This window comes from Cimex lectularius, unplaced genomic scaffold (genome assembly GCF_000648675.2).
Source record: "Cimex lectularius strain Harlan isolate CLEC.00 unplaced genomic scaffold, Clec_2.1 scaffold62, whole genome shotgun sequence".
In the NCBI taxonomy this organism is placed as follows: Eukaryota; Metazoa; Arthropoda; class Insecta; order Hemiptera; family Cimicidae; genus Cimex; species Cimex lectularius.
Window position 1 is genome coordinate 691,974 of NW_019392785.1, and position 26,898 is coordinate 718,871.

The window sequence follows — 26,898 nt, forward strand, 5'->3', positions numbered from 1 at the left end:
GTAGATGTTAGACCTTTATTTTTGTTAAATTTTATTTTACGAGGGTTCGCAATAGCAGGGTGCCGGTGTTTTTGAAAAAAAGCCCTGTTGTAGGTATGTCGGGTTCGAATGCAGGGCCGCTGGATTCGAACGCGGGACCTTTACCTTACAGTGATGTGCGCCGTGTCAACGCCTAAACTGTTGCCAACGACGTTTTAGTTATTTACAGTAATATTTGTATGCGATCGCCTTTGGTAACGAGTAATAATTTGTCTAACATTGCTGAGAATAATTAATTTTTGACTTTTGTAGGCTGAGTTTTGCCCATGTATCCATTTTTGTACACATTATGCAGAACTAAGCTTATGACTTTGTCGCCAGCTGAGAGGATCACCCGCTTAGGTGCTAAGGTGGTGGGATTAAGCTCAGGGGACTATCGACAACAAGTTCATTTCAGACCGACGCATGCATTTTTAACCTAAATACTCATTCTCATGTACATTCTTTTTTTATTTACATACCATTCAATGGGGGGGGGGATAAGTACTCCATATTCCTCGATTACCTGTATAGCTAACTCAGAGAGATAGACAGACCAAGACGATCTGGAAAGATCCTCAGAACATTGTTTTCTGCCAAGCTTTCGACGTATTTTAAGGTCGTCATAAGGCAATACAATCTTAAACATGTGTAGGTCATAGACATATTTAAGTTTTTTACTGAATTTTTTTTTCATTGAATCAATACTGTTCCAGTCCTTGGCAATGTTAGGACTGAGTCGGTCTTCAATGAAATTTGAGATTGCGTGTAAAAAAAAAATTAAATATGTCAATCTGCTTATTAGTTTATCATTTTGCCCTGATGATGATCATTCAACCCTTAAAATAGTTTGAATGCTTGGCAGTAAGAACTGAATTTGCTTTTTTTTCAAGACCGTACCTTGATCCAGAGAGTTAGTTAATTTATTTTCTTATTTTGTCAATGGTGTTTATTTTAATTTTAACGGAACTGTGTCTAATATATTGCTTAATATTTTTTTTGTTATTTCCTTCATGTGATATGTTGTTAATTATCGTTTTCCCTGTTTAATGAGATTTTTGTATAGTTTCCAATGTATTTTTGTTTTGTTTCAGGTGAGTGAAAAAAGTGTATTTCGATTTGTGTGATAACAGCAAGTATCGGTGAGTATGAAGTATTGTTTTTCTTCGTATTTAAAGCAAAATTTGAAAGGATGACCCTCAGCATTCGGCCGAAATTGGACGTCGGCAGGGCGTTCCGAAGGTCGGGTTTGTTGTGCTCAGAGGGTCGATGCTCCCAATTCACTTAAACAAGCTTTAATTTCGTGCCATGCCGGGACACTCCCACATTTTCCGACGGCCAATTCCCGTCTTCTGATACATTATTTCCTCCGTCCTGGATTAGTCCGCTCATGTCAGGACGAGAGACGATTGTATACGATGACTTTTCAACCGAACCCTTGACAAATGTCAGTACAGGGCCGATGGGTGTTTAAGCCGCCCGATCCAGCTTTACAAGTAAAACGTGACTTAATATAATGTGAAGTGCTTATTCTAAACTTCCCTTCCGTTATCCTTCGCAGTCGCCCTTCCAGGATGAGGGATCCTTGGAGCGGATCGTGAGCCGGCGTCGCTCGCTGTTTAATCACCCACATGCTTCCTCTCAAACTACCGTTAAAAATACAGCATCCTGATGCGAAAAAAGAACTGCACTGGACAAATAAAACCTTATTGAAATTAAAGCACCATTGGCTAGCCCAGAAAAAAAAATTGCTAAATATCAAATATTGCCAAGAGTTACAAAATCATTGTTTCGCCAATAAATTGCATTCTCTGACCAGATTTCAGCATTTGGGTGATTGGAGAACTACTTAACGGCTTCAAATTGCATTGACATTTCTCGTTTATATTTTCATCTAAACGTGTTGTTCTTAGCTTTCTCTAACAGTTCCTGTAAATGTCACTCGTTCTTCCAAAAGTTAATCTCTACATGGTTTCTCTGCTGAATGCTTTCTTGTTTGGTGTTTTCAACCACATTTATCGTATTTGATTGATGTACTTAAGTAAGTTTTTAGCTTTAAAACTAAAAATCAAAAACTTATTTAAAATTAAAAAACCGTAAACTAAGTTGGTTAGCGCCATCCCTGCCTTCTTTAGTTTTGCATTTTTTCTTAACCCTTTCGCGTTTCAAACCAACTTTTACTGATTAGTCAACCAAGTTATGATGTTTTGTGATATAACAGCAACCAACTCACTCTTTTCTTTATATTATTTCTAACCTCTCTATATCGCAGGGCCTCGTCAATTGTGGATAAAATAATACAAATAACAAACCACAATATTCAAAAAACAAGACAAAAACGTTATTTGACATTTTGGCGTTTTTTGAATTTTTCTCGAAAACTACGTGTTTTCCGATCCTAATTCCTTTTCCAATCGACTCAGCATGTGATTTACATCGAAAAAGATTATATATATATATTTTTTTTTTTGGGGGGGGGTTTCGAAAAGCTATTGTTTTATGAGCCTAATTCCCTTTCCAGAGTCTATTCAGAAGGTTTGATCTACATCGAAAAAACTAGATTTTTTCGTTTTTTTTCTTCGTTTTTATATTTTTTTTTCGTTTTTCTCGAAAACTACGTGTTTTACGAGCCTAATTCCTTTTCCAATCGACTCAGCATGTCGATTTACATCGAAAAAGATTATAATTTTTTTTTGGGGGGGGGCCGAGGTGTTTCTCGAAAAACTACGTGTTTTACGAGCTTAATTCCCTTTCCAGTATTCAGCAGGTTGATTTACATCGAAAAAGACTATACATTTTTTTCTTCGTTTTTTTATTTTTTGGGTTTTTCTCGAAAACTACGTGTTTAACGAGCCTAATTCCTTTTCCAATCGACTCAGCAGGTCGATTTACATCGAAAAAATATACATTTTTTTGGTTTTTGTAGATAACTATGTGTTTTACGAGCCTAATTCCTTTTTCAATCGACTCAGCATGTCGATTTACATCGAAAAAGATTATAATTTTTTTGTTGGTTTTTTTGGGTTTTTCTCGAAAAACTACGCGTATTACGAGCCTAATTCCCTTTCCAATCTATTCAGCAGGTCGATTTACATCGAAAAAGTCTATCAATTTTTTTATATTTTTTGTTGTTGTTGTTTTTGTTTTTTTTTTCCCGAAAACTACTTGTTTTTCGATCCTAATTCTTTTTCCAATCGACTCAGCAGGTCGATTTAAATCGAAAAAGACTATTTTTTTCGTGTTTTTGTGTGGCTTTTATATATATATATATATTTTTTTTTCCCGAAAACTACTTGTTTTTCGATCCTAATTCCTTTTCCAATCGACTCAGCATGTTGATTTACATCGAAAAAGATTATAATTTTTTGGGGTTTTTTTGGGATTTTCTCGAAAAACTACGCGTATTACGAGCCTAATTCCCTTTCCAGTCTATTCAGCCGGTCGATTTACATCGAAAAGACTATAAATTTGTTTTCGTTTTTTTAATATTTTTTTCTGAAAAAACTACGTGTTTTACGAGCCTAATTCCCTTTCCAATCTATTCAGCAGGTCGATTTACATCGAAAAAGTATATAAATTTTTTTATTTATTTTTTTTCCCGAAAACTACTTGTTTTTCGATCCTAATTCTTTTTCCAATCGACTCAGCAGGTTAAAATTAGGTTTAAATTACCTTCTCACACCAGACCTCGTTCACTGTACCCCTGAGTATTTAATATTCCTGGGGTAATTTGGTGCTCTCTCAATAATGTTAGTAATTCACACTACCCCGAAGTATTCGCGATATTCCTAGAGGTCATTGGGGATAAGCCTCTTAATTCACGCTAATAAATTACATTCACACATTTATTCTCATTACCGCAGAGTTCTCGAATAAAGTTGCCATTTGCGCTAATAAATTATTGTATTCGCATATTTATTCACACTAGCACAGAGAACTAGATATTCGTCGGAGAATTGTGGTTAAACCAATTTTATTCACGCTAATAAATTATATTCACTCCACCCCAGAGTACTCAATATTCCTCGGGGTAATTAGGGATATGCCCTCCACCAATCACATTAATAAATTACATTCACATATCAGATTCCATTCACACTACCCCAGAGTACTCGATTAACCTCAGAATAATTGTTGATAAGCATTCATTCACACTAATAAATTGCATTCACACATTTATTCTCATTACCGCAGAGTTCTCGATATAATTGGGGATATGGTCCCTGCATTCACGTTAATAAATTCAATTCACAGATTTATTCTCCCTACCTCAGAGAACTCGATATTCGTCGGGGAATTGAGTATGGACCTGCCATTCGCGCTAATAAATTATTGCATTAACACATATTCACCCTACCCCAGAAAACTTGATATTCGTCGGGGTAATTGGGAATAAACCCTGGGCGATGGTAACTCCGGAGAGAAGTTTGTTCAACTCTTCGTCATTCCTAATGGCCAACTGAAAGTGACGAGGAATGATCCTGATAGTCATGTTGTCACGTGCGGCGTTGCCTGTCAATTCGAGAACTTCAGCGGCTAAGTATTCCATGACGGCTGCCAAGTGCACGGGTGCACCGGCTCCGACCATCTCGGCGTAGTTGCCTTTCCTCAGAAGACGGTGGATTCTTCCGACCGGGAATTGAAGTCCAGCACGGGACGACCTGGTCTTCGCCTTTCCCTTCGTTTTTCCTCCTTTGCCACGTCCAGCCATTTTTCGATGCTATCAATTTCGACTCGACAGTGTGAATGTATTGGAGATAAACCCTTCATTCACGCCTAAATTACATTGACACATTAATTCACTCTACCCCAGAGTACTAAATATTCCCCGTAGTAATTCGGGATGTGCCCTCCATTCACGTTTATAAATTAAATTCTCACACCGGTCTTCGTTCTCACTACTCCAGAATATACCATATTCCTCTGGTTAATTGGCGATATGCCCCGCCATCTGTCGCATATCCTCCGTGTATATGTCACATATGAATGTACAAAGATTAAATTAAAAGTAATTGTGGCCGTGGGATTGGATCAGCAATCTGCCTGTTGCCGCGCCTCAAAGCCGACTGTACGTCATTCAGGAGGTCGTTTTTCTTTATCTGCAGACCTACTTGTTTGCGGTCTGTTATTATATGTTCTTCCGTGTTATGCTCTCCAGACATCGGGTACATACGACGTTTCATCCCTGTTAAAAGGTGTCAGGGTATACTTATAGGCCTATGCGCAACGTGGAATGAACTTTTCCGTTTTAGATCCATCCTCCGATGTCTTTTTTACATTTATATACATTTTAGATATGTTTCTTTGGTTTGAGCGGATGCTAACTACCTTCGAAATAAGTGGTAAATGTGTTTTATTGTGCCCTTTTCCATTAAAATAGGCTTACTCAATTAATAGACAGTTAAATTATTAATTAAATGAGATTGAATGTGTAGGTTAAAAAATGGTGAATCTAAAAATTCATGTATTTGTCTGTTAAATTATTTGTGTTTTCTAAAATATACCCTTAGTTTTTCTAATATATAATAATCTGGCTATGGAATACTGATATGAAAATTCGACAGCTTTCTCTTCCCTTTCGCATATTTCATTTATAAATAACTGAAACTGTAGGATTATAAGAGGACATTCATGGGGTACTTTCAATCTTCAAAACGGATTTCCATATTAGAGGTGTGAGATTATCCCTGTCTTGCGACAACGGTTTCTTGAGAGAATAGAACCCGTAGTCAAGCCCATCCCTAAATCAGATGTCGCCAGTTTGCTCTTTTCCGGTCCTCGACCCAGGTTCTTCGACCCGCAGGAGTCCCCTTGTCTTCCTCCAGGACGCTTTTTTCCTCGCCGCGGCCCTACGTGATTTCTCTCCGGCCGCTTTTGTTGCCAGGATGGTTTTTCAACGCGACCGCATTCAGGCTCGACCGTTTACGAAAGGGTTGGTCAACATCTTGACAACGAAGAGTTTCGCAACAGGGTTGCAGCTGTTGATTCATTGGAATAAGATCGAGGAAACCTAACGTTTCATCATTTACCTTAGCTCTCAGACCTGTTAAAACTATACTTAATAATTTAGTATTTTAAATAGCAACTGAAAAAACAGCTAGTTCTCGAGTCAGGCTATTTTTAATCTAATGGTCATGATTTTTGAGAAATTATAAAGTATTAAATCCTTAAATTGGTAGAAACAAATAATGAAAATCGTCCGTAGAAAGAAGAGGGCTAGGAATTGGCCAATTTCTTATGCAAATTGCTTCGAAAGGCATCGAAAAAATGGCATATAATTCCCCATAAAAACTCGATAAAAACCACAGACGGTAGAATTTACTGTTGAATACAACGTCATTTGTCAAGATTAGGAAAATATGACAATTAAGGAGAGCAGACATATGGTTGTTAAATGAGCTATAAACTTTAACAATCCGCAGTGAATGTCTTCCCTAAGTATTTTAGCTTTTTTCAAAAGCCAGAATAAAAAACGTCCAAAAAGAGAAAATGTTTTTAACACGCCAAGTTTAACTTGATCTGTTGATCATTTTATCGTAGTTTATAGATTTTTTTTACCTAAACAAACATTATTGTGATATTTCCAATGGCCCTACGCCGTTCGAACATCCCTTAAAGAGAAAGCGGTCTTGGCACGCCTAAGAATAGGTCATTGTAGCCTGTCCGATAGGCACCTCTTCCGATATGCCAAAGCCGTCAGGAACCGCTGTCCTGCTAACAGTTAGGCTTACTAATGGAAACATCCTTCAATTTGTCAATGCTGTCAGGAACTGCTAACTTGTTGAATGTTAGGCTTATCAATGAGAACCTCCTCCAGTGTGCCAAACCTGTCAGCCTAACAGGCTTATCAATGGGAACTTCCTCCAATTTGCCAAACCAGTCAGGAACCGCTAACAGTTTTACCAATAAGAACCTCCTCAAATTTACCTAAGCCGACATACAACAGTAACCTGCTAACGGTTAGGCTTACTAATGGAAACATCCTCTAATTTGCCAATGCTGTCAGGAACCACCTAACCGGCTTACCAACGGGAACCTCCTCCAATTTGCTAAACCAGTCAGGACCGCTAACCTGCTGACAGTTAGGCTTACCAATGGGAACCTCCTTCAATTTGCCAAACCAGCCAGGAACCGCTAACATGCTACCAGTTAGGCTTACCAATGAGAACCTCCTTCAATTTGCCAAAACTTTCAGGAACTTATAACTTGCTAACAGTCAAGTATATCTTAACTAAATGTTTTCGGCTTGAAGTTTGAGAGTTATAACTGTCGTTTATCTGGCAGTAGGGTCGTATATTGTCGGATGATAATCACATAATAGGGAACCCCTACAATTTCTTTAGACTGACTGATCTGATATCTGAAATTTTGAAATGAGGGTGCTATGTTTGGACAGGAGTACTTGGTAGAAATTATGTCTTCGCTTAACAAAAAGCTAAGCAAATCTATTTGATTTTTAATATGAGCTATCTTCCAATGACTTGGACAAAATCATTGATTCGCTAATCATATATATTTTAGCAAATAATGGAATGGTTTGTGATACCGTTGTTACGATTTTAGCAAGGTTATTGTAGGTAACAAAAAATATAGGTAATATAAAACAGAAATTTGAAACTTTCTGTAACCTAAGACACTTTTAAAAATAAACTGCTAGACCCGCGGTCGTGAGATCGATTCACACCGTCGCCCCTGGAATTTTGTGAACTCTTACCTTATATAAAATGAAAGACCTTTAACAAAAAAAAAAAAAAAAAAAAATAGTAGGGAATTGAGTAAATATGACTGACCCAATTCCTCTGATATTTCTCCAAAATTTCACCATGCAATGTATTAACGAACTACAATTTTGTACAATGTTTTTGTATGATCGATCGACGTGTAGGAATTATGAGTTGGTTTATCAACAAGGTGATAAAATATATTTACTTTATGATAAAGTTCTCAAGCACCGACCAACTGCGAACCATTGGCGGGTTAAACCGATAGTGATATATTACAAAGCCTACTTTTTAACTAGTAAACTTACTGTAAATTATCACATTAGATTGTAGAATTTTTAACTAAATTAAAAGGATTTGCAATATTGTTTTATTCTCAGTGCCATTATCCTCATGACGCACAGGATTGCCTTTCAGAAACCCAGTGCTTTTTTATTGTAATATTTACAAATATAAATTTAAACTGGTACAGTTTACGTATTTTTTTTAAACGGTAAACAATTTTGATTAGTGAATTCTATAAACGTAACCAACTTGGCTTGTTTTTCTTTATTTTGTTTTCACGCGACCAACCTGTTCTCTCGATGTTTCAAAATTTCACCATTCGAGTCCGATCGTCTACCATATATGGTCTCGCTGTTCTCGATGATCATGGCCTTATACGCCATATGCAGTGGGCCCACGGCCGTTTTAACGAAAATCAAAAAATGAAATTACCATTCCCTCATTGGGCCTTTGGCCACGAGCGTTCAAACTTCTCCGGCTAGAAATGTCACAAGCCACGCGATACTGCAATGAACCAGCGGCTGATAGATCTCCTCCAGTGATAGTCGGGGGACAATCAACCGTCACGTGAGAAAACAACTAGGAAAAACGAACGGCTTATTCTAATTACATTTTTAAAAACGCGTAATTCCGGTATCGAGATGAAAGCCGTTTTTTTAACCTTATGGGTGGTTAGTTGTTAAATCGATACATAATCGCCTGACGACATTAAAAGTGAATGCTTTTTCTAGTCGTCGAACAGCCGAAACGATTGATTTTATCAGGCGCGTGTATGAACTGTCAGGAATGACAATCTTTCGGGCAGGACGTTCTCTGATCTTCACGTTGATACTTTGAACTGTGTACAATTCAAAGCCGTAATTAACAATACAATCTGTTCTGATCTGATCTACAGTTCGATGACGATAACTTTCGTCGAAACATCTACATTATTCACTCAGTTGATACTTCAAACTCCATGCAAATTTTTTTTCTTTTTCAGTTTTTAGGCCGACGAACTACATTGGTCACCCATCTCGTTTTTAGCTTTCCTCGTTTTTCTCGCGTTATCCTACTAATTTCTTATTTTCTTTCCCCAACCAAATTCTGTTATATAACGGTAACCATCTCTCTTATTTTTATCCGATTGCTAGCAATTGAGGATAAAATAACAACCATACAAAAACATAATAATTAGCATTCAGAGTACTAGATATTGCTCGGGGTGGTGCTAAGCCCTGATGTTTACGCTAATAATTACCATTCGTACACCATAATTCATTCGAACTACCTCGAAGAACTCGATATTCATCAGGGTTGTTGGGGATAAACCTTTTATTCACTCTAAAAAATTATATTCACATTGCTTGATATTCCTCGTGGCAATTGGGAATAGCCCCTCCTTTCACGCTAATAAATTACACCCTCACATTTTTTGTACACTACCCAACTGTAATCGTTATTCGTAGGGGTAGGTGAGGATAGACCTTTCATTCAGGTCAATGAAGTCCATTGACACAATTAATTTTCACTACCCCTGACTACTGACATTCCTCGGAGTAATTTGGGATGTGCCCCTTCATTTAAGTCAATAAATTACATTCATACAGCAGACCTATTATCTCAAAGTACTCTCGTTATTCCTCCAGGCAATTAGTTATAACAAGCCCCTTCATTCACTCTAATAAATTATTTTCTCACTACTCGATATTCCTCGTGGTAATTGGGGACAGCCCCTCCTTTCACGCTAATAAATTACACGCACACTGTTGTTTTACACTACCCCACTGTAATCGATATTCCTCGGGTAGGTGAGGATAAACCTTTCATTCTGGCCAATAAGTACATTGAGACATTAATTCACACTACCCCAGAGTATGTGACATTCCTCGGCGAAATTGGGGATGTGCCCCTCCATTTACGTTAATATGTAAATTACATTCATATAGCAGACCACTATCTCATAGTACTCGACTTATTCCTCCAGGTAATTAGGTATAACAAGCCCCTTCATTCACTCTAATAAATTACATTCACACTACTTAATATTCCTCGTGGTAATTGGGGCAGCCCCTCCTTTCACGCTACTAAATTACACGCGCCCATTTTTTACACTACCCCACTGTAATCGAAATTCCTCGGGGTAGGTGGTGCATCTCCATTTACGTCAATAAATAAATCACATTCGTACAGCAGACCTAGTATCTCAAAATTATTATTATTTAATATTATTATTCCTCCAGGTAATTAGGGATTACAAGCCCCTTCATTCACTCTAATAAATCACATTCACAATACCCGAAAGTGTTCGCGATATTCCTCGAGGTAATTGAGCATAACCCGCTCCCTTCACGCTAATAAATTACATTCAAATATATGACAATTAATTAAGGTTTTTCGTTGAGATGAAAAAAAGCTAATGGCACGAGAGGGATTCGAACTCACGACCTTCGGGTAGATACGCCGCTGCTCTATTACCTGAGCGATCGTGACCTCGATCCACTCGGACATCAACTCCCCATGTCAACCCCACCTTATGAGTTTTCCCTTCTTTTGCCATTTTTCAAATGTCGTGTAATCGGTTTGGATTCTCGACGACAATTGAAATGGCGATGGAGAGTGGATCGAGGTCACGATAGCTCAGGTGGTAGAGCAGCGGCGTATCTAGCCGAAGGTCGTGGGTTCGAATCCCTCTCGTGCCATTAGCTTTTTTTCATCTCAACTAAAAACCTTAATTAATTGTCATGTATTAATTGGTCAAGCGGACCACGAAAGTAGTGAATTAAATTCAAATATATATTCACACTATCCCAGATTTGATATTTAGCGGGGTAATTGGGGTTAAAACCTGTTATTCATGCTAATAAATTACATCCACACACAACAATTCATTCGCACTACCCCAGAGTACTCCGAGAGTAAAACTTTGGACACCTTCTGCTATTCTTAAATTCTTTATGATATTGCTAATGAATCCGCCCCACAAACGCTAACACTCCACTAAAAATTTTGAAAATGTATTCTTAGGAACCAAAACAACCATTTACGGAAAAATCTTTTGGAAAACTTTTAGCTAAAGATGTAATTTGTCTCAATTAAAAATAATGCTGCCCTACTACGTAATTCAAGAAGGTGCGGGTGTTTTTATAAACTATGTAACACAGTAAGCTCGGTAAAAGTGTTTATGGTAAAAGTCATCTCCATTTAGGTCCAAGTCGTGTTCGTTTCGAAGGCATTATTCAAATGAGCCGTAACACTTTTCGAGCCTAGTTTATATCATGAAGCTTAATTAGCTTTTTATTGTACCTGAGGCGGCCCTTTTCCTAAGTCCTTTCGGCCAGAGGTTTTTTTACCCGCCATAAGTAGGACGGAGTTGAATACACTTCCATAAGTCACAGGCTTCGTCACAACTGTTGTAAGCCCCGGGGCTGACGAGGCCCAAATAGGTCAGGGCACGCTAAACTGTAACGTTTACATGATCGACTCGTTGCCCGAATAAAAAAAAAAATTGGGCAAATGGGCGATTTGTGACGAATCGGAGTGTCATAGAAGGATATGTGTTCGTCGGTTCTCACGGTAAAACGGACCTTTTTTTCCACGTACACTCCCACTGGTGTACCTTTGTTGAGGATTGACGGTGTCAATACGTGAAGGCCATTTGTAGTAATGGGAATTTTTCCGGCTCAAAGCAAATTACGCTCAAGTAAAATAATCGTACGAAAAGAACGATCAATAAAAGTACAAAAATTTAAAAAAAAGTTAAAATAAAATTAAGTACTTAGTTTCCACATTGAACTAGAACTCTTTGATTGGAAGAATGCGTTAGAAAAAAGAAAGGTGCTACTTTAATCTCAATCAGTATGGAAATGTGAAGAACACTTAAGGTAAATGTTGGCAGGACGGGGTCAGACCTCGATCTTATTCTTCCAGCCGCCGAGGTTGGGCTCCAGAGGTTATCAACGGCTAGTTATTTTAGCTCTCAACGCATGCAGTTCCTAATCGTAACTCGAGTCTTACATGCACATAGATTTTTAATTATTTGCAATTCTGCATACCATTCACTCAGCGTAATGGAGTACTCTCCGTCCTTTTCACCTATAATAACTAACTTATTCAAGGGTTGGTAGGGTACTCATATTCGACCAATGACCGTCCCACACAACATTTTCATGCTAAGAAATACATTCAGTCTTAACACATTTTATGGGACAAAAAAATATCATTACTATATTCAATAAAACAACTGTATTCTCCAAAAACCGGAACAGAGGACCAAGATATTCACTGCCGTTCTCAAGCACGGTTCTTCATGTCAGGAGCCATTCCTACGCGCTTTCTATATGGAACCAAAGACTGGAACTATTTTTCAATTAAATTTTACAATTGTCTATATATAACATGACTGCTAGATTGAATGAAAAAACTTGAAGTATTCTAAATATTTTCTTGAAAATGATATAATTTAGGTACGCTAATAACCATAATTAAAAACTGGTTTCCAATGTAATCATGTATATATTTTGGATATATAAGTGTAGATAGGTGCACTTTTCCTGACATTCAGTATTGATATATATATGACATATGCTTCATTCGTCTGAATTTTTAAAAATGGTCTCCTGTACAAACCATAAGTGACCTTGTTTCTTGGCTCCTGAGGGAACGATGCTCAGACTAATCTCGTACCTAAGATATTAGACTCTCCACGTTCATTGCTTGCTTTGGTGACTCAGCTGTGTTATCCTCTGGTCTTGAACCCAATTTGGAGTAGCTCTAGGTACATGTGTTGCCACCCATGCTAAATTTACTCTCCGAAACAGGACCCCTCGTACTTCACTCATACCTCAAAACTGAATTCTTACACTACTTTGGATCTATTTCGACTCAGGTCTAACCTGGAACCAACTCACAGACTAATAGTCAAATTAATATCAAGGAAATGAGCATTTTCGAGCAAAAAGAGTAGCTTCGTTCAACCTTCCTCATTCAAGGAATACACCCCGAACAACATACATATTCCTCGGAATCATGGCCAAGCTCCCTGCTACGTTTCCAACACCATCGTTCATAATGACTTTTCGTTAAAAATTTAATCTTCAAACATACTAGGAGTATTCACGATGTTTGTAACATGTTAACTCGAATAGAGAAATGTCAAGTAACATAGACAACACTTCTTTTTATTAAACGTTAATTTTTCCTAAATGCTGCGCGTGGCGATCGGTAGAACCAAAAATAAAGCTATAACAGTCCTTGAAGGCTTGTTTTTGTTTGTTTGGTTTTTTGTGTTAAATTGTAAGATGCCAGAAGTTAATAAAAAAGGCACTCTCGACACGACACGTAAGAATGACACAATTACACAGAAGACACACTTCGAGCCCTGAAGATGATCTCAATAAAGATCGAAACGTTGGCACGATAAAGAAAACTTTTTCTGAAACCTACATCACACCAGACCGCACCTCACGATTTCTAAATAAATATCGATTAACGGTCACTAATCACCACACATTAATAAAAAAGGAAAATTAATCTCTTTCATTCAAAATACTATGAAAAGTACTAACAAATGACACCCTTCAATTCGTGCCGACATACCCTAACTTGTACCCAACGTCTTATAGGATAGAAGATGTATCTATTATGAATGAGAGTATAAGGATAGGTCAGAAATGAACAACGGAAAGGTTTCAAAGTTGTCTTCACCATTTCCTATGCTCTAGAAAACAAAGGGAATTGCTTGGGTGCATTTCTAGATAAACCACAGGGCTTTGTTAGGGTAATATAATAGCTTCCTAACCAGTCGTTATTAGGGTTAGTCACAATGTTTGTAAGATGTTAACTCCTGTTAAAGTAAGATCGTGAATGCCCCCTTCTTTTCTTAGCATGTTAAACGTAAATTTTTCCGCAATGCTGCGCGTGGCGATTGCTATAACCAAAAATACAGTTATAACAGTCCTTGAAGGCTTGTTGTTGTTTGTTTTGATTTTGTTGTTGTGTTAAATTGTAAGATGCCAGAAGTTCAAAAAAGTGAATTTTAAACAACTCTTTCATTCAAAATACTATCTATGCACTCGACAAGTACTAACAAGTGACACGCTTCAATTCGTGTAGACAAATCTAACTTGTATCCTAACATCTAACAGCCTACTACTTTGTAAAATAGGGGATGTATCTATTATGAATGAGAGTATAACAACAGGTCAGAAATTAACAAAAGATATGTATTTGTCTGATTTAATTAATCCGTATTTGAGAATAAAAATACGTGTAAACAAAAAACAGCTGTTAAATTCATGGTGCCATGTTGGTTACCTTCTCCCTAACGGATTGCAAAGTGACTACATTTTCGATCTAACATTGGCCCTGGGCTGTTAGATCGAAAAATGTTAACTAGCCGATTCTTACTACGTCATCATTTTTCTCGATCTAACAGGTCCTAACAGGGTTAAAACAGAGATCGTTAATACCCCTACTATACTCACATTCCATGTCCAACAACTCTACCACCCCAATTTAAAGCAACTATTTTAAATAAAAATGGAAATTCAACCTGACAAGATGATCGAAATACATTAATACAGCAATCATAATTTCATTCAATTTGGTCGTGGAATTCCGAAAATAGTTGATCCGAATAAAACCCTATTTCTCATTAGATGGAGGCATTGGAGTGACCTTTTTTCAAATTTGTCCAAAACTGTAAATGTACTTAATTAATATTGATTAGTAATTAACATAACTGATCGTCTCCGCGATATCTAAGATGCGTGTTGTCCCGCAAAGCGTGAATTTTATTAAAGAAACCGGGTATGGACCACTTTCTACCGGGGAGATTATCCCGGTAGGCAAACGGGGATAATAACTGGGAAAGATGTTTGTTTCTGCCCAGGGGGCATATCTAATCGAACATAACCACTTATGCCGATTCGGCTTTATTACTGTCTCGTTGGTTTTATGCTCTAACTTGTCTGATTTACATTTCACATTGATCCAGGTCAAATCATTCTTCATTATGACAACAAGGTTATTTAAAAAAAGAAAAAGAAAACTGTATTACGTTAATATGAAGATGATAAAACGAGTCTAAAAAGTGGGAGTTTATGCTCCCCAAGTGGTGCAGCCTTCTATCTTATTGTTCCTTCATAGTTCCTTAGTTTAGTCTGTCAATTTATCTTTTATGGAATTCTAGGTCATTGACTAACGTTAATTCTTAGTGTTTTCTCTGTATATCAGGTTATGTCATTTATGTCATTGAGCGGTTGCTTCACATTCGAAGATGATATGGGTGGCTTTTTCTTCCTCATTGCATAATCTACAAATGAGGTCATCATTGAACATGCCCATGCTGTGTATGCTTTCTCAGATGCTAGTGATTACCGGGTCTATCACTCCACTTAACTGTAGCAGTGAGTGTTAATCTTGGTGAGGTTTGTTATAGCATTTCTATGCCTCGAGTTTTGTATTTTTGGGATATATGGGATGGATGATTCTGTGTTTGTTTTTGTTACCCCAAAAAAAAGTTCATGACTGTATATGTCTTGTAGGTCCTCCTCTGGCGTTTCTGCTTTTTCGTTACCCAAAATCCCTTGGTGTGCTGGTTTCTTTAGTCTTCGCTGCTTGGATGTCAGATCTTACGAGGATGTTTTTCTCAGTGTAACCTCTTTTTAGTTTTTTCACCACATAAGTATTGATGGCATGGATTTCAGCGTGAAAAACCAAGGTGAATGGGTTCGTTACGATAATAAGATAGCAAGGTTACTACGCTACTAAAGTTTAAATAATAAAAGCAATATATATGTCAATATATATCATGTTGATTCCATCCTTTAGTCATTTAATTAACATGGATCACGTCAAAATTCTCAAGTCTGAAGTGAGTTTAATACCAGTTCAACTATTTTTCATTCCTACTGATCAAGTACTATTGATATATCGATCCAAAATTAAATGTCACTCATTGTGCTTTAATGGATTCATGTACACGTGACATGCAAGAAGGCATGTTGGTTACGCCGGCTAAACTGTATAAACAGCAATGGATTAAAAAAAGAACAGAAAGAGAAATCAAGGATATCAATTCTTATCGCTTCGTGGCATGCGATGCACTAATAAAAGCCGGATACGATATTTTAATTGAAATTGCCACATCGTCCATAAAATTAATTGGGGGTGCCCGTCATAAACATCGCGCAGGGATGAGATGGTAGCATCGGTCTCGCGTTAAAAGCAAGTACAAGGCCCAAAGGGAGAAAAGTCGAGATAACTTTCACTGAAATCACCTGCGGTCTAGACCCCGAGAAACAGCTTCCAAACACTTTCTAAACTGTCTTTTAATGGTTTAATTTTTAGACAAACAATCAGCGTGGGAATCCGTTCATTAATTGGTTTCCCAATTGCTCTTGGGCCGAATATAATTGCACAAGTGGTTAATACAGTACAAAAAAAAAACTCAAGGATTTATTATCGCATCCGGCCATTAAGTCGTTGGATTATAAAGCCCATTTTGTAAGGAAATATGTAGAAGGATACATAGTTGAGCTTGGAAGCCGTTCCTTCGAAAAACCTTGTTTCCCCTAATGAACCCCAGCATCATCGAGATTGCATTTTGTAAAGGTCGGACGTTTCCGCTAACGATCCCTCTGAAGATAAAATGAATTATTCAAAGGATTATTATTCCTATGACGGACATATATGGATGTAGTACTAGTTAAATCGGATCACAGCAAAACTACATCTTTGGTATACTTGATCTCTGATTCAAACCAGTTGCGGTTCCAATTTTCATATAATTAATGTTATGTTTTGTCCACCCGGTTAACTGAAATCCGACACTGGAAATGTAAAGAAATTCTTGAAACGATAAGAAGAAATGCTTCTAGGAGAAATTCTTCATATAAACAAATCACATGGACAAAAATTATCCTGACTTTCTGGAGTTCTTGGCAAGGATATCTGCTTTAATCATCTGACAGGATAATATGGATGGATTATTTTGGATTGGGCTAATGAGTTGGGATGAGTGGAGAGTCCTGTATCTTGGAAAATTTATAAAGATTATTCTGAGGTCATTGTGGAGGTAACAGTGGGAGTTATGATTGGATGGCATCTTGTATTGGAATGACTGAATCTTTGGATATTGGAAGGATTAGCGGTATAGTTCTAACCCACATGTCCAAATCGGTTTCAGTCGCGTGTTGTGAAGTTTGGTTTTTGTCGACATGTTGTTGATGATGGTCATGAAGATTTGACCCAAGGATGTAGGGTTTTATTCCTTGAGCACTACATCCTTCTGGCTTATCGTACTTCCCTAGTTCCTTAGTTCTACGCAATCGACTCGATCCTAAGAAGCATTAGGTAATTGACGTCTGTTACAATTTCTTTCCCTGGTTTTTATTTGTATTCCAGGTTGTCTCCATTGAGCGGTTGCTTCGCATTCGAAGATGGATATGGGTGGCTGTTTCTTCCTCCTCATTGCATAACCTTCAAATCCGGTTTTTATTGAATATACCCATGTTGTATAGATTTGGGTTGTTTTAGTATAGCTTTACTTTGTATAGCACCTTTATCCTTCTCCTTTTTTATTTTTGGAAACATTCTGTGATGGAGAATTCTTTGTTATTATCCCAAAAATAGGTTCAGGACCGGTACCTATATTGTCTTTAGATATTCCTCTTGTTAGTACGTCTGTCTGCCTTTTCGTTATCCATTCGGTTGTTTTGTGCCCAAGTAGTGTATAGGGTTGTCCTAAACTTCTGTTCCGTTCCAGTCTTTTTATTTGAACGTGTCGGATTCAGGCTAAACGTGATTCAAGATAGAAGTAGGGTACGCAGTCGTTTTTAAGGATGGAAATGTTATTGAGGAATATCGGAGGGTAAATATATGGATTTAATTTAATTAATCTTAATCCTCCGAGATTTGCACCACTCGGCTATTTGTTGAACATGTGCCTGGAATTTCTCCGAATCAATTGCAGGATCGTGAGCAGAGAGGGTAGCATAGAGGGTAGAGGTGTAGTGTACATGAGATACCTGAGGTGTAGAGGAGGTTCATGATGGGACCGAGTACAATGCCCTGTGGCACTCCCTGTCTTAATGGACAGTAGTCGGAGAAGTCGGATCCTTGGCGGATAAATGCTAATAGCAGCATTAAGCAGTAATGCTCTTCCAACATTCGATTATTGATTTTATTTGCACGTCCATAGATGTTAGTTAATTACATACCGCCCAGATAAATTGGTCATCATTTTCATTCTTATTCAAATGCCACATATGGGGTAGTAGTTGGATCACGCCATTATAAAACTGCATCTTGAAAATGCCAAATTAACTACCAACATAGTTTAACTTGTATCTATTTGATTTGATCCAGCTTTTGAAAAGTTAGACTGGTACATATACAGAGGTTTTCTGGTGATATTCCAAACATTAAGAAACACATTAGCGTGTGTTTGATGGGTTTCATAAAACTATTATCTGCGTGTTACCTATGTCGAAATTAATACTTTTTGATGGACTATGCTATGAGAGATGTATGGTAGCTTCAGGATTTTAATTAGTGACGTTGCTACAGTTTTTCCCCCATCTTGATCGCTGATAATAGATGCACCGTAAATTCACAGACCACCCAGATAAATTGGGCAGACTTTACGTAAACAAACAGTTGATGAGGATTGGAATGTAATTTAAAAATAATTTGAATGGCCGTTGGAGGCCTACTTGAGTTTATCCGGTTGTTTTCCGCTTTGTCAGCATATGGTTTCCATATGGGCCTTCCTCTTCGATTAGATAAACACATCTTCCCCAGGCCGATAAGCGTCCCCAGATAATGTCATGGCTCTCTTAGAGCCTAGGTTTTTTTAATATTCTAATTTCGACCTTACAAAGCTCGCCCTAGCCCGGGACGTTATGGAGATTCGAGAAGCGCCGTTAGACCATTGTCGAATGTTATTAGAATAATTGCTTATTTCATCCGCATCTAAGTATGGGAAACTACGATAATAAAGTGATTCCATAACTTTAAAAAGGTTGAAAAACTTTAGAATCTTAGATAAAGTTCATTAACTGATTTTTTTGTCTTGATGAAACCTCTTTATATCAACTTAGTTTTTGTAAAAAAAGGCTTGAGTTATTCCAATTATGTTAGGGTACTCTTTTCAATTAATTAAGGCCTTGGTTGAGATAAAAAAGTCAGTGTCACGAGCGGGATTCGAACCCACGACCTTGGGCTAGATACGCCGCTACACTACCTCTTGAGCTATCGTGACATCTAACCACTCGGACACTTACTTCCCACCTTTTGAATTTTCCCTCCTTTTTTCCATTTTTCAAATGTCGTGTAATCTATTTGATTCTCGGCGACAAATGAAATGGCCACCGAGAGCTTTAGTGAAGTATACTTCATTTTGCTTATTACATTTTATTAGGTTTCGTGGTCCGCTTGACCAAATAAATTCTTTTCAATAAATTAAGGTTTTGGTTGAGGTAAAGATAAGTGGTAGAGCAGCGGCGTATTTTGCCGAAGGTCGTGGGTTTGAATCCCGCTTGTGACACTGAGTTTTTCATCTCAACCAAAACCTTACATCAAAAGAATAATTAATTGATTATTTGGTCAAGCGGACCACGAAACCATATTATTGGGGACTTTTCTGATGTTTATCCCTTTGTTTAATCGATAATGCTTGATAATTCCTGGTTCCTTACGTTTTCCAAATTCTCAGCTAACTGCTCTTTCTGGACCTAACTAACTTAGTAAATTTTACCAACTTCATTTGATAGATTTTTAAAAATCTGAAGGATACTTAATATAATTTCATAGTACTACTTACTTCTCCGAGGAAAAAATCAGTTGCCAATTGATATAAAAAAGGCCAAAGAGATTGCCGAAGAGAATCTGACTCGGTTGAAAAATGAGACAAAACTCGTTTTTGTACTTAATCTTATTTCTTCCAAGCATTGGAGTAAAAGTAAATTGGAAAGTTGTTTTTAAAGGATCGTTTCCTTTTTGAACAGAACTACCGCACAAAGTATGCTTACCTTTTCAAAATACCTTTTGAATCATGAACTTAAGTTAGATTTTTCAATATTCGACCAACCTTAGGAAAGCTTTTGTATATTTTAGTTTACAGTTGTCCTAGGGTGCAAACCTTCAGGCCCTAGAATATTTTCAAAGGATTATATATATAATTTTCATGTGAAGGAAGAACCTCGTTGAATAGAGGCGACATCTTGAGTCAAAACATATACCCCAAGGATATGTATGTAAAAGTGTAAATTGATCATATTTTTCAAATTTGATTTGATGTTTAGTTCATGTAATTTATTGTTTATAATCGCTTAAAATTAAATGTCTTATGTTAGATGAAAGTGATTTGCAATTAGTGTTTCAAATTTGCTGCCACATTTTTCAATCATATTTTTCATGCAAGAATGTAAGTTGTTGAATTGAAGAAGAAATCCAAGGGGAAGGAATGTAAATGATCATCTTTAACTATATAAATTCATTGTTTTCATTTTTTATGGTGGTTTTCATCGTCGGTATGCCTTTTATTCAATTTATTTTAAGGTTCTAGTTAACTGTCTAGCTCATTGTTTAATTAATCTGAGGTGGTCGCTATCAATTTTGTTAGTTTGCAGAAACGCCTACAGCGGTGCGTTTGGATCTCGCTTTTTTTAATACTTTCTAAAGGCAAGATAAAACAATAACGTCGCCTTATTAAAGTGGACAATTTGTTCTCTAAACCAATAAACTTAATTCGAGGGACATAGCCTTTGTGACAGGAAACAGGAAACGATGGATTGTATCGGCCTGTACATACAAATTATATTAATTTATTTTGTAGGATTTCAATTAACTATCGTCAAATTGTTAAATTCATCTTGTAATAAGAGGATTTTTAACATTTCTCGTTACAAGTGTACACTGTGTTAAGCACAAGTTGCCAAAATTAATTGATTGTTTTGAGATAAACGTTGGGGCTGTATGAAAGGTTTAGGGGACAGGGCGCACATCTGTGTAAAGTAAAGGTCGCAGGTTCGAATCCAGGGGCCCTGCATTCGAACCCGACATATTTACAAATGAGCTTTTTGCCAAAATTTGCGAGATTTTTTAAATTGAGGTTTATTTATTCTCTCTCTCTCTCTCTCTCTCTCTCTCTCTCTCTCTCTCTCTCTCTCTCTCTCTCTCTNCACACACACACACACACACACACACACACACACACACACACACACACCAATTAAGTGTAAGAAAATTTCTAGAGACCTAACTTTGCGTGATTAAATAAACGATCAATCAATGTTCTACATCCATAAAAGTAATTACTTGAGGTTTACACGGTCTAACAAAACATATGTACGACTGAAGAGGGTGGTATTGAATAAAAGACCCGTAATACACCGCAGGCTAGAGGAATGAAAAGAGAACAATGCAACAAACCGAGGCTGGAAAACAAATAATAATTGAATCGTTTCCTTCCACAAGGACATCTGTTCTCCCTCGAAACACTCATTAAGTGGACTGCATTCGTAGTTTTATGCTACCAGAGGGGATTTGTCAAAGAGGCTGAGGTCAGCGCGTACACGCACGAGGGAAAGAAGGCGGCAAAACATATTTCCAGACATCGGTAATTGAATGAATTTGACTTTTATCCGTCGTGTTTTGCTCCCGACACGTGTCACGTTTATCGCCGTAATCAGCTCGAAGGGAAAAACGCAATAAATCATTTTTGATGCGTCTATCCCGAATATGATCGAAATGTATGGTAATGGATTTGTTTTGCCTTCCAATCTCATAAAATGACCCAGTAATTCTTAGATTGCCATGCTTTCTCATGGAAAAAAGGGCTGGTTTTAAAACTATCTAGTTCTAAGTCTGTTATTTAAATAACATTTACATGTGAAATCCAATTGGTAGAGATTGAACGCGGCAAGACTAATCAATAAACAGGAATATCAATCAGCATTCAATATCATCACTCATCGTTTCCATTCGATGTAATTATCCCACTTGGTTATTAATTACGGCTAATGTGTGTATGTAATTGTTGTCAGTATAATTACAAAGTGTATATTTTTCTATTATCTTGTCTAAATGGAGAATTTATTATTGTCCTGAGTACTGTTTAAAACATTCTTTTAAAGTGCTCATTAAAAATCCAATTTGCATTAAAGAGCCTGTATTTTTAGTGAAGTGTTAAAACGTCTGAAATTGAGGTGTTAATTTTATTTTAAAGGATCATAATCTATTGACATGAATTATTTTTATTAGTTCTGCTCGGTTGTTTGCTTAAAACCTTGAATAATACATAAAGTAAGGTTTTTGTTTTTGCTCCTGGCGTTTCACCCTGATTTCCTGCCTTTTCTGCCCGTAGTAATTTATTCCTGTTAGGGGTTTTAAGGGATTTTCTTTTTGTCCAGGCCGAGTCCGTTTTTGTCACGGCCATTCCAGGAGCGCCTAATCGTCTGGAGAGTAATCGGTGCCACGTGTCCTGATGAATTCGGTAATTATTCCGTCACGCAAGCCGAGCAGTTATTACCACCCCCCAAAACGGTATTTCGGGAAAACAAACCCACAATTAGACGGGTCAGATTCCGTCGGGGCCGTTGAGTTTTGGCGGGGCTGGAACGTGACTCGTATCGGATTAGAAAACTCATCGTTGCCGAATGTAAATAAAATTGGGTAGAAATTCACGATTGGCCCGATGGGAGAATGTCTTCCGATCTGACGATAGGGGGTTTTTGCGAAATTTATGCGAATAGTCGAAACAGACCCACGTCAGGACCAAACCTCCACTATCTATGCATCTTGTCTGATTTTCTGTCGAATTTCTAACAATTTTTCGAATTATTGGAGAAAAAGCTAAACTTTCAAACGTACATACTGTTATCGACGGTGGAAACTTTTCTTTTTTCTAGAAAGCATTCGATACTTACACGTTTTCTTACTATCATCACTCAATAAAGTCATGATTCAGTGATGACAACAGTTAAAACGATAACATGACGAAATAAGTGTGACTTAAAACCTGCAAATAAGGATTCATTCAAAGTTAATCAGTAGGAACAAAAGGAAATTGGTAGATCATTTGGCGAGGATGCAATTGATGATGGCACATTGCCTGAATAACTGCAATTTTCATCGAATCACCCTGAAACTCCAACGAAGATCATGAAAAGTTACTAATCTGAAATAGCCGAAGGCAGATGGTAGATGTGTTAAAAAAGAAACACTTGGGAAGTGTTTTAAGGACTTGATTGCGTTAAGTTGGGAAGAATGGGTTCATTCTTTTTTTAAACCGTCTAATTAAAGGCTACGCTGTTTTAATGTAAACGTTTGAAAAGATCCATTCACAGGCCATTATTCACAAATATGATTTATGTTTGGGGATTTTATCGACATAACATTTTTTCAAAATTAGATTAACGTAATTTATCAAGTTTTTACATCCATGTTTTGTTGTGGAGGTTACAATTGCAAAATGAGCGCTTTATATTTTCAAATTATAATTGGAAATTATAACAATCTTATAATAAATATCGTATAAGATGTTATGGCAGTATTGACATTTAACCAACTTTATTTATATATATGTATGTCAAGGGTTGGGCTTCGACTGTCCTGTGGAAGGAGGGAGTGCCTCAGGGCAATTTGTTCGGACCACTCCTGTAACTCCCCTACATCCCTGAAATTGTTAATACCCCTCTACCCTCATTGTACCGTGCATTCCTCTGATACCAAACGGATCAATATTGCACTGAACTATGGAAGGAGGAAATACAATAAGCTAGAAGGCTGCAGTTCTTGGGTAACAAAAACTGTTACAAAAACTACTGAAACCGATCTGGTCATATGGACTAAACTATGGAACTAAACCGTCCGATATGCAAATAATTCAAGTTCTTCCAATCCGCAGTGATCATCCAAATTTCACTGTCTCCAGTACCGCCCTCCACAACGACCTAAAAATGCCCATTGTGAATAAATTAATCTCGACCAAAATTTAAGTTCGTCGTTTAACTCTCCACTCACCCCAACCCTTTAGCCAAATCCATGTCCAAGATAATCTATTCCTATAATCCCTTCATGCGACGAAAGCAGAGACGGCCCAGGGACATCCTCATCAAGAACTAAGTATTATGTAAAGTTGGGAGAACAACGGAGATAGGGGTATTCACGATGTTTGTAAGATGTTAACTCGTGTTAACTCGAATAGAGAAATGTCCATTAAGATCGTTAACCCCCCTTTCTTTTCTTAGCAGTTAAACATTAATTTTTCCGTAATGCTGCTCGTGGCGATTGGTAGAACCAAAAATAAAGCTAGTTCTTGAAGGCTTGTTGTTGTTTGTTTTGATTTTCTTTTGTATTAAATTGTAAGTTGCCAGACGTGCTTCTTCGTGCCGGCATACCTAACTTGTATCCTAACGTGTAACAGCCTACAACTTATGCGAATAATTATGAATGAGAGTATAAGGACAGGTCAGAAATTAACAAAAGAAATATATTGGTCTGATTTAATTAACGCATATTTGAGAATAAAAACACGTGTAAACAAAAACATCTATTAAATCCATGGCTGCCATGTTGGTTACCTATGCCCTAGCGGATAGCAATGTGACTACATTTTCGACCTAACATCTAACATGGGGCCTGGCCTGTTAGATCGAGCAATGTTAACTAGCCGATTCTTACAAGTCTACATCATTTTTCACGATCTAGCAGGACCTAACAGAGTTAACAGGGTTAACACAAAGATCGTGAATATCCCTATTGTTATCTCCCTTCGAGACATAGTGTATCGTAAATATTTATGATAAAATTATAAAATCACAAACTGCCTTAGTTCATCGCACGACAATAAATATTTTATTAGCAAATTGTTTTTACAAAAATCCCGCCTAGGCCTTTTTTCATTACATTGCAATAAATTATGCTTTTATTAGGTACGTACATACGTTATGGTCTTTTGCACTGCGCATCTTCTTCAATATTAAGTACATTTTTAATCAGTAGATAATTATTCGCCTTTTGTAGTCGATAAGGTTTTAGCTAAACCTCTTTTAAATATTTAAAATCAAATTATTACTTCATTGATCTTAGGAAATATAAAATAGACCAATTAGCGTGATATTAAGTTCAATTTGTTTACTTTAAATAATAAACGCCATGATGGAATTGAAATAGTCAACGTTTCATTGCGAAAATATGAAACGTACGAAATTGACAGAAAATAATCCAAGGCGTGCTGAGAATAATTAATACAAATAACAACGAAATATTTGCACACGGGTCACACAGAGCCAATTAATATCTCTTTCTAAAATAATATCCTTCAATCCATGTACGGATAAAATCGTGACTACGATTAGCAGAATGGTAAATAAAACGAACACGTAGTTCAATAAAGTAAGGTTTTCAAATACACAGGGTGTATCAACTTCTAAAGTCTACCCGGAGACGATTAAGTTTAGCAAAAAATGGTCTTATACAAATTCCAAGTTAGGTTTGGCTAGGAATCGCGTGATGGTAACAGATTTACATAACTTTCTCATCTAACTGGGAAACGCTATTTTGATTGATAATCCCATATTTTTATTGTACAGTTCGATAGAGCTTTTTTTATCGAAGATTTTGATAGGGTCGACCATTATAGAGTTATACCTGTCGGAAGGGGCGAGGCATATGAAAGTTTTAACTTCGAAAAAATAACAAAAACAAAAAGTACAATAAAAGAGATCATTGACATTCGAAAGTTTACTAAACCTAAGGGAACAACGATTGTTGATGGAAAAATATTGATTACTCCATCTATTGAACAGAATTAATGCAATGTATATACGTGTGAATGTATTTATTTGTGTGAGTGTGTATTTAGTGTTCAAATGAGCTCGGTGGTGAAATGACCAAGCTGTCTGATGCCCCTTTATACAAAAATAAATATATTTACAATTAAATCAGATTGAAAGATAATGCCATAATTCAGTCAAAACAAGTGAGAACATATTTTTTGCTTGAAAAAGAAAAAAAAATTGAGCATAACTCCGAAAGGGTCGATCCTACTAAAATTTTCCCATCTGTAAAAGTGGCATAAAATAAGCTCCAGAACCGCATTGCACAATAAAAATATGGGATTCTCATTAAAAGTAACAAAGTTAGTGTCATTTCCCAGCTAGATGAGAAATTATTCGGAAATCGTGAGATGCGGTCTGGTGTGATTTAGGTTTCAGAAAAACCTTTTCTTCATCGTACCAACATTTCGATCTTTATTGAGATCTTCATCAGGTCCTGGGATTTACAAACATTGTTTAAATTTAACAAATACATGTAGGATGTGAAAACAGTGAATTTATACAATGCAAAAAAAATTTTTTATATTCAATCAAAGTATTTCTATTCACTCAAACTGTTTGTTTTCTGCGTAAAGTGTGTAGAAATACTTTGATTGAATATAAAAAAAAAATATTTTGCATTGTATAAATTAACTTTTCTACATCCTAAATGTATTTCTTAATTGTAAACAATGTTTGTAAATCCCAGGCTCTGAAGATGATCTCTAAAGATCGAACGTCGGCACGATAAAGAAAATGTTTTTCTGAAACCTACATCACACCAGACCGCATCTCACGATTTCCGAATAATCATCGACTTACAGTCACTAATCACCACACATTTCTAGATGAGAAAGTTATGTTAAATCTATTAACCACTTTGCGATTCCTAGCCAAAATTAACTTGGGATAAGACCATTTTTGCTAAAGTTAATCGTTTCCCAATTGAATGGATAGAAATTGATACACCCTGTATATATTTTTAAGAAGTATAATAGATAATTTAACTATATGCGATCTCTCCTCCTCTACATCGCTCCCTTCACTGCAAATTGTTGTGATGGTAAATG

General features: G+C 36.9%; 2 protein-coding genes across 6 annotated transcripts in view; one reads left to right on the forward strand and one right to left on the reverse strand.

Annotated features, from left to right (window-relative positions):
- Nucleotides 1–26,898, forward strand: part of LOC106666348 — a 461,223-nt gene that overhangs the window by 316,199 nt on the left and 118,126 nt on the right. The window lies entirely within an intron of this gene.
- LOC106666291 (histone H2A-beta, sperm-like) lies at nucleotides 4,093–5,508 on the reverse strand. Its single transcript, XM_024227846.1, has one exon. The coding sequence runs from the start codon at nucleotides 4,727–4,729 to the stop codon at nucleotides 4,367–4,369; it is 363 nt and encodes a 120-aa protein (XP_024083614.1). The 5' UTR covers nucleotides 4,730–5,508; the 3' UTR covers nucleotides 4,093–4,366.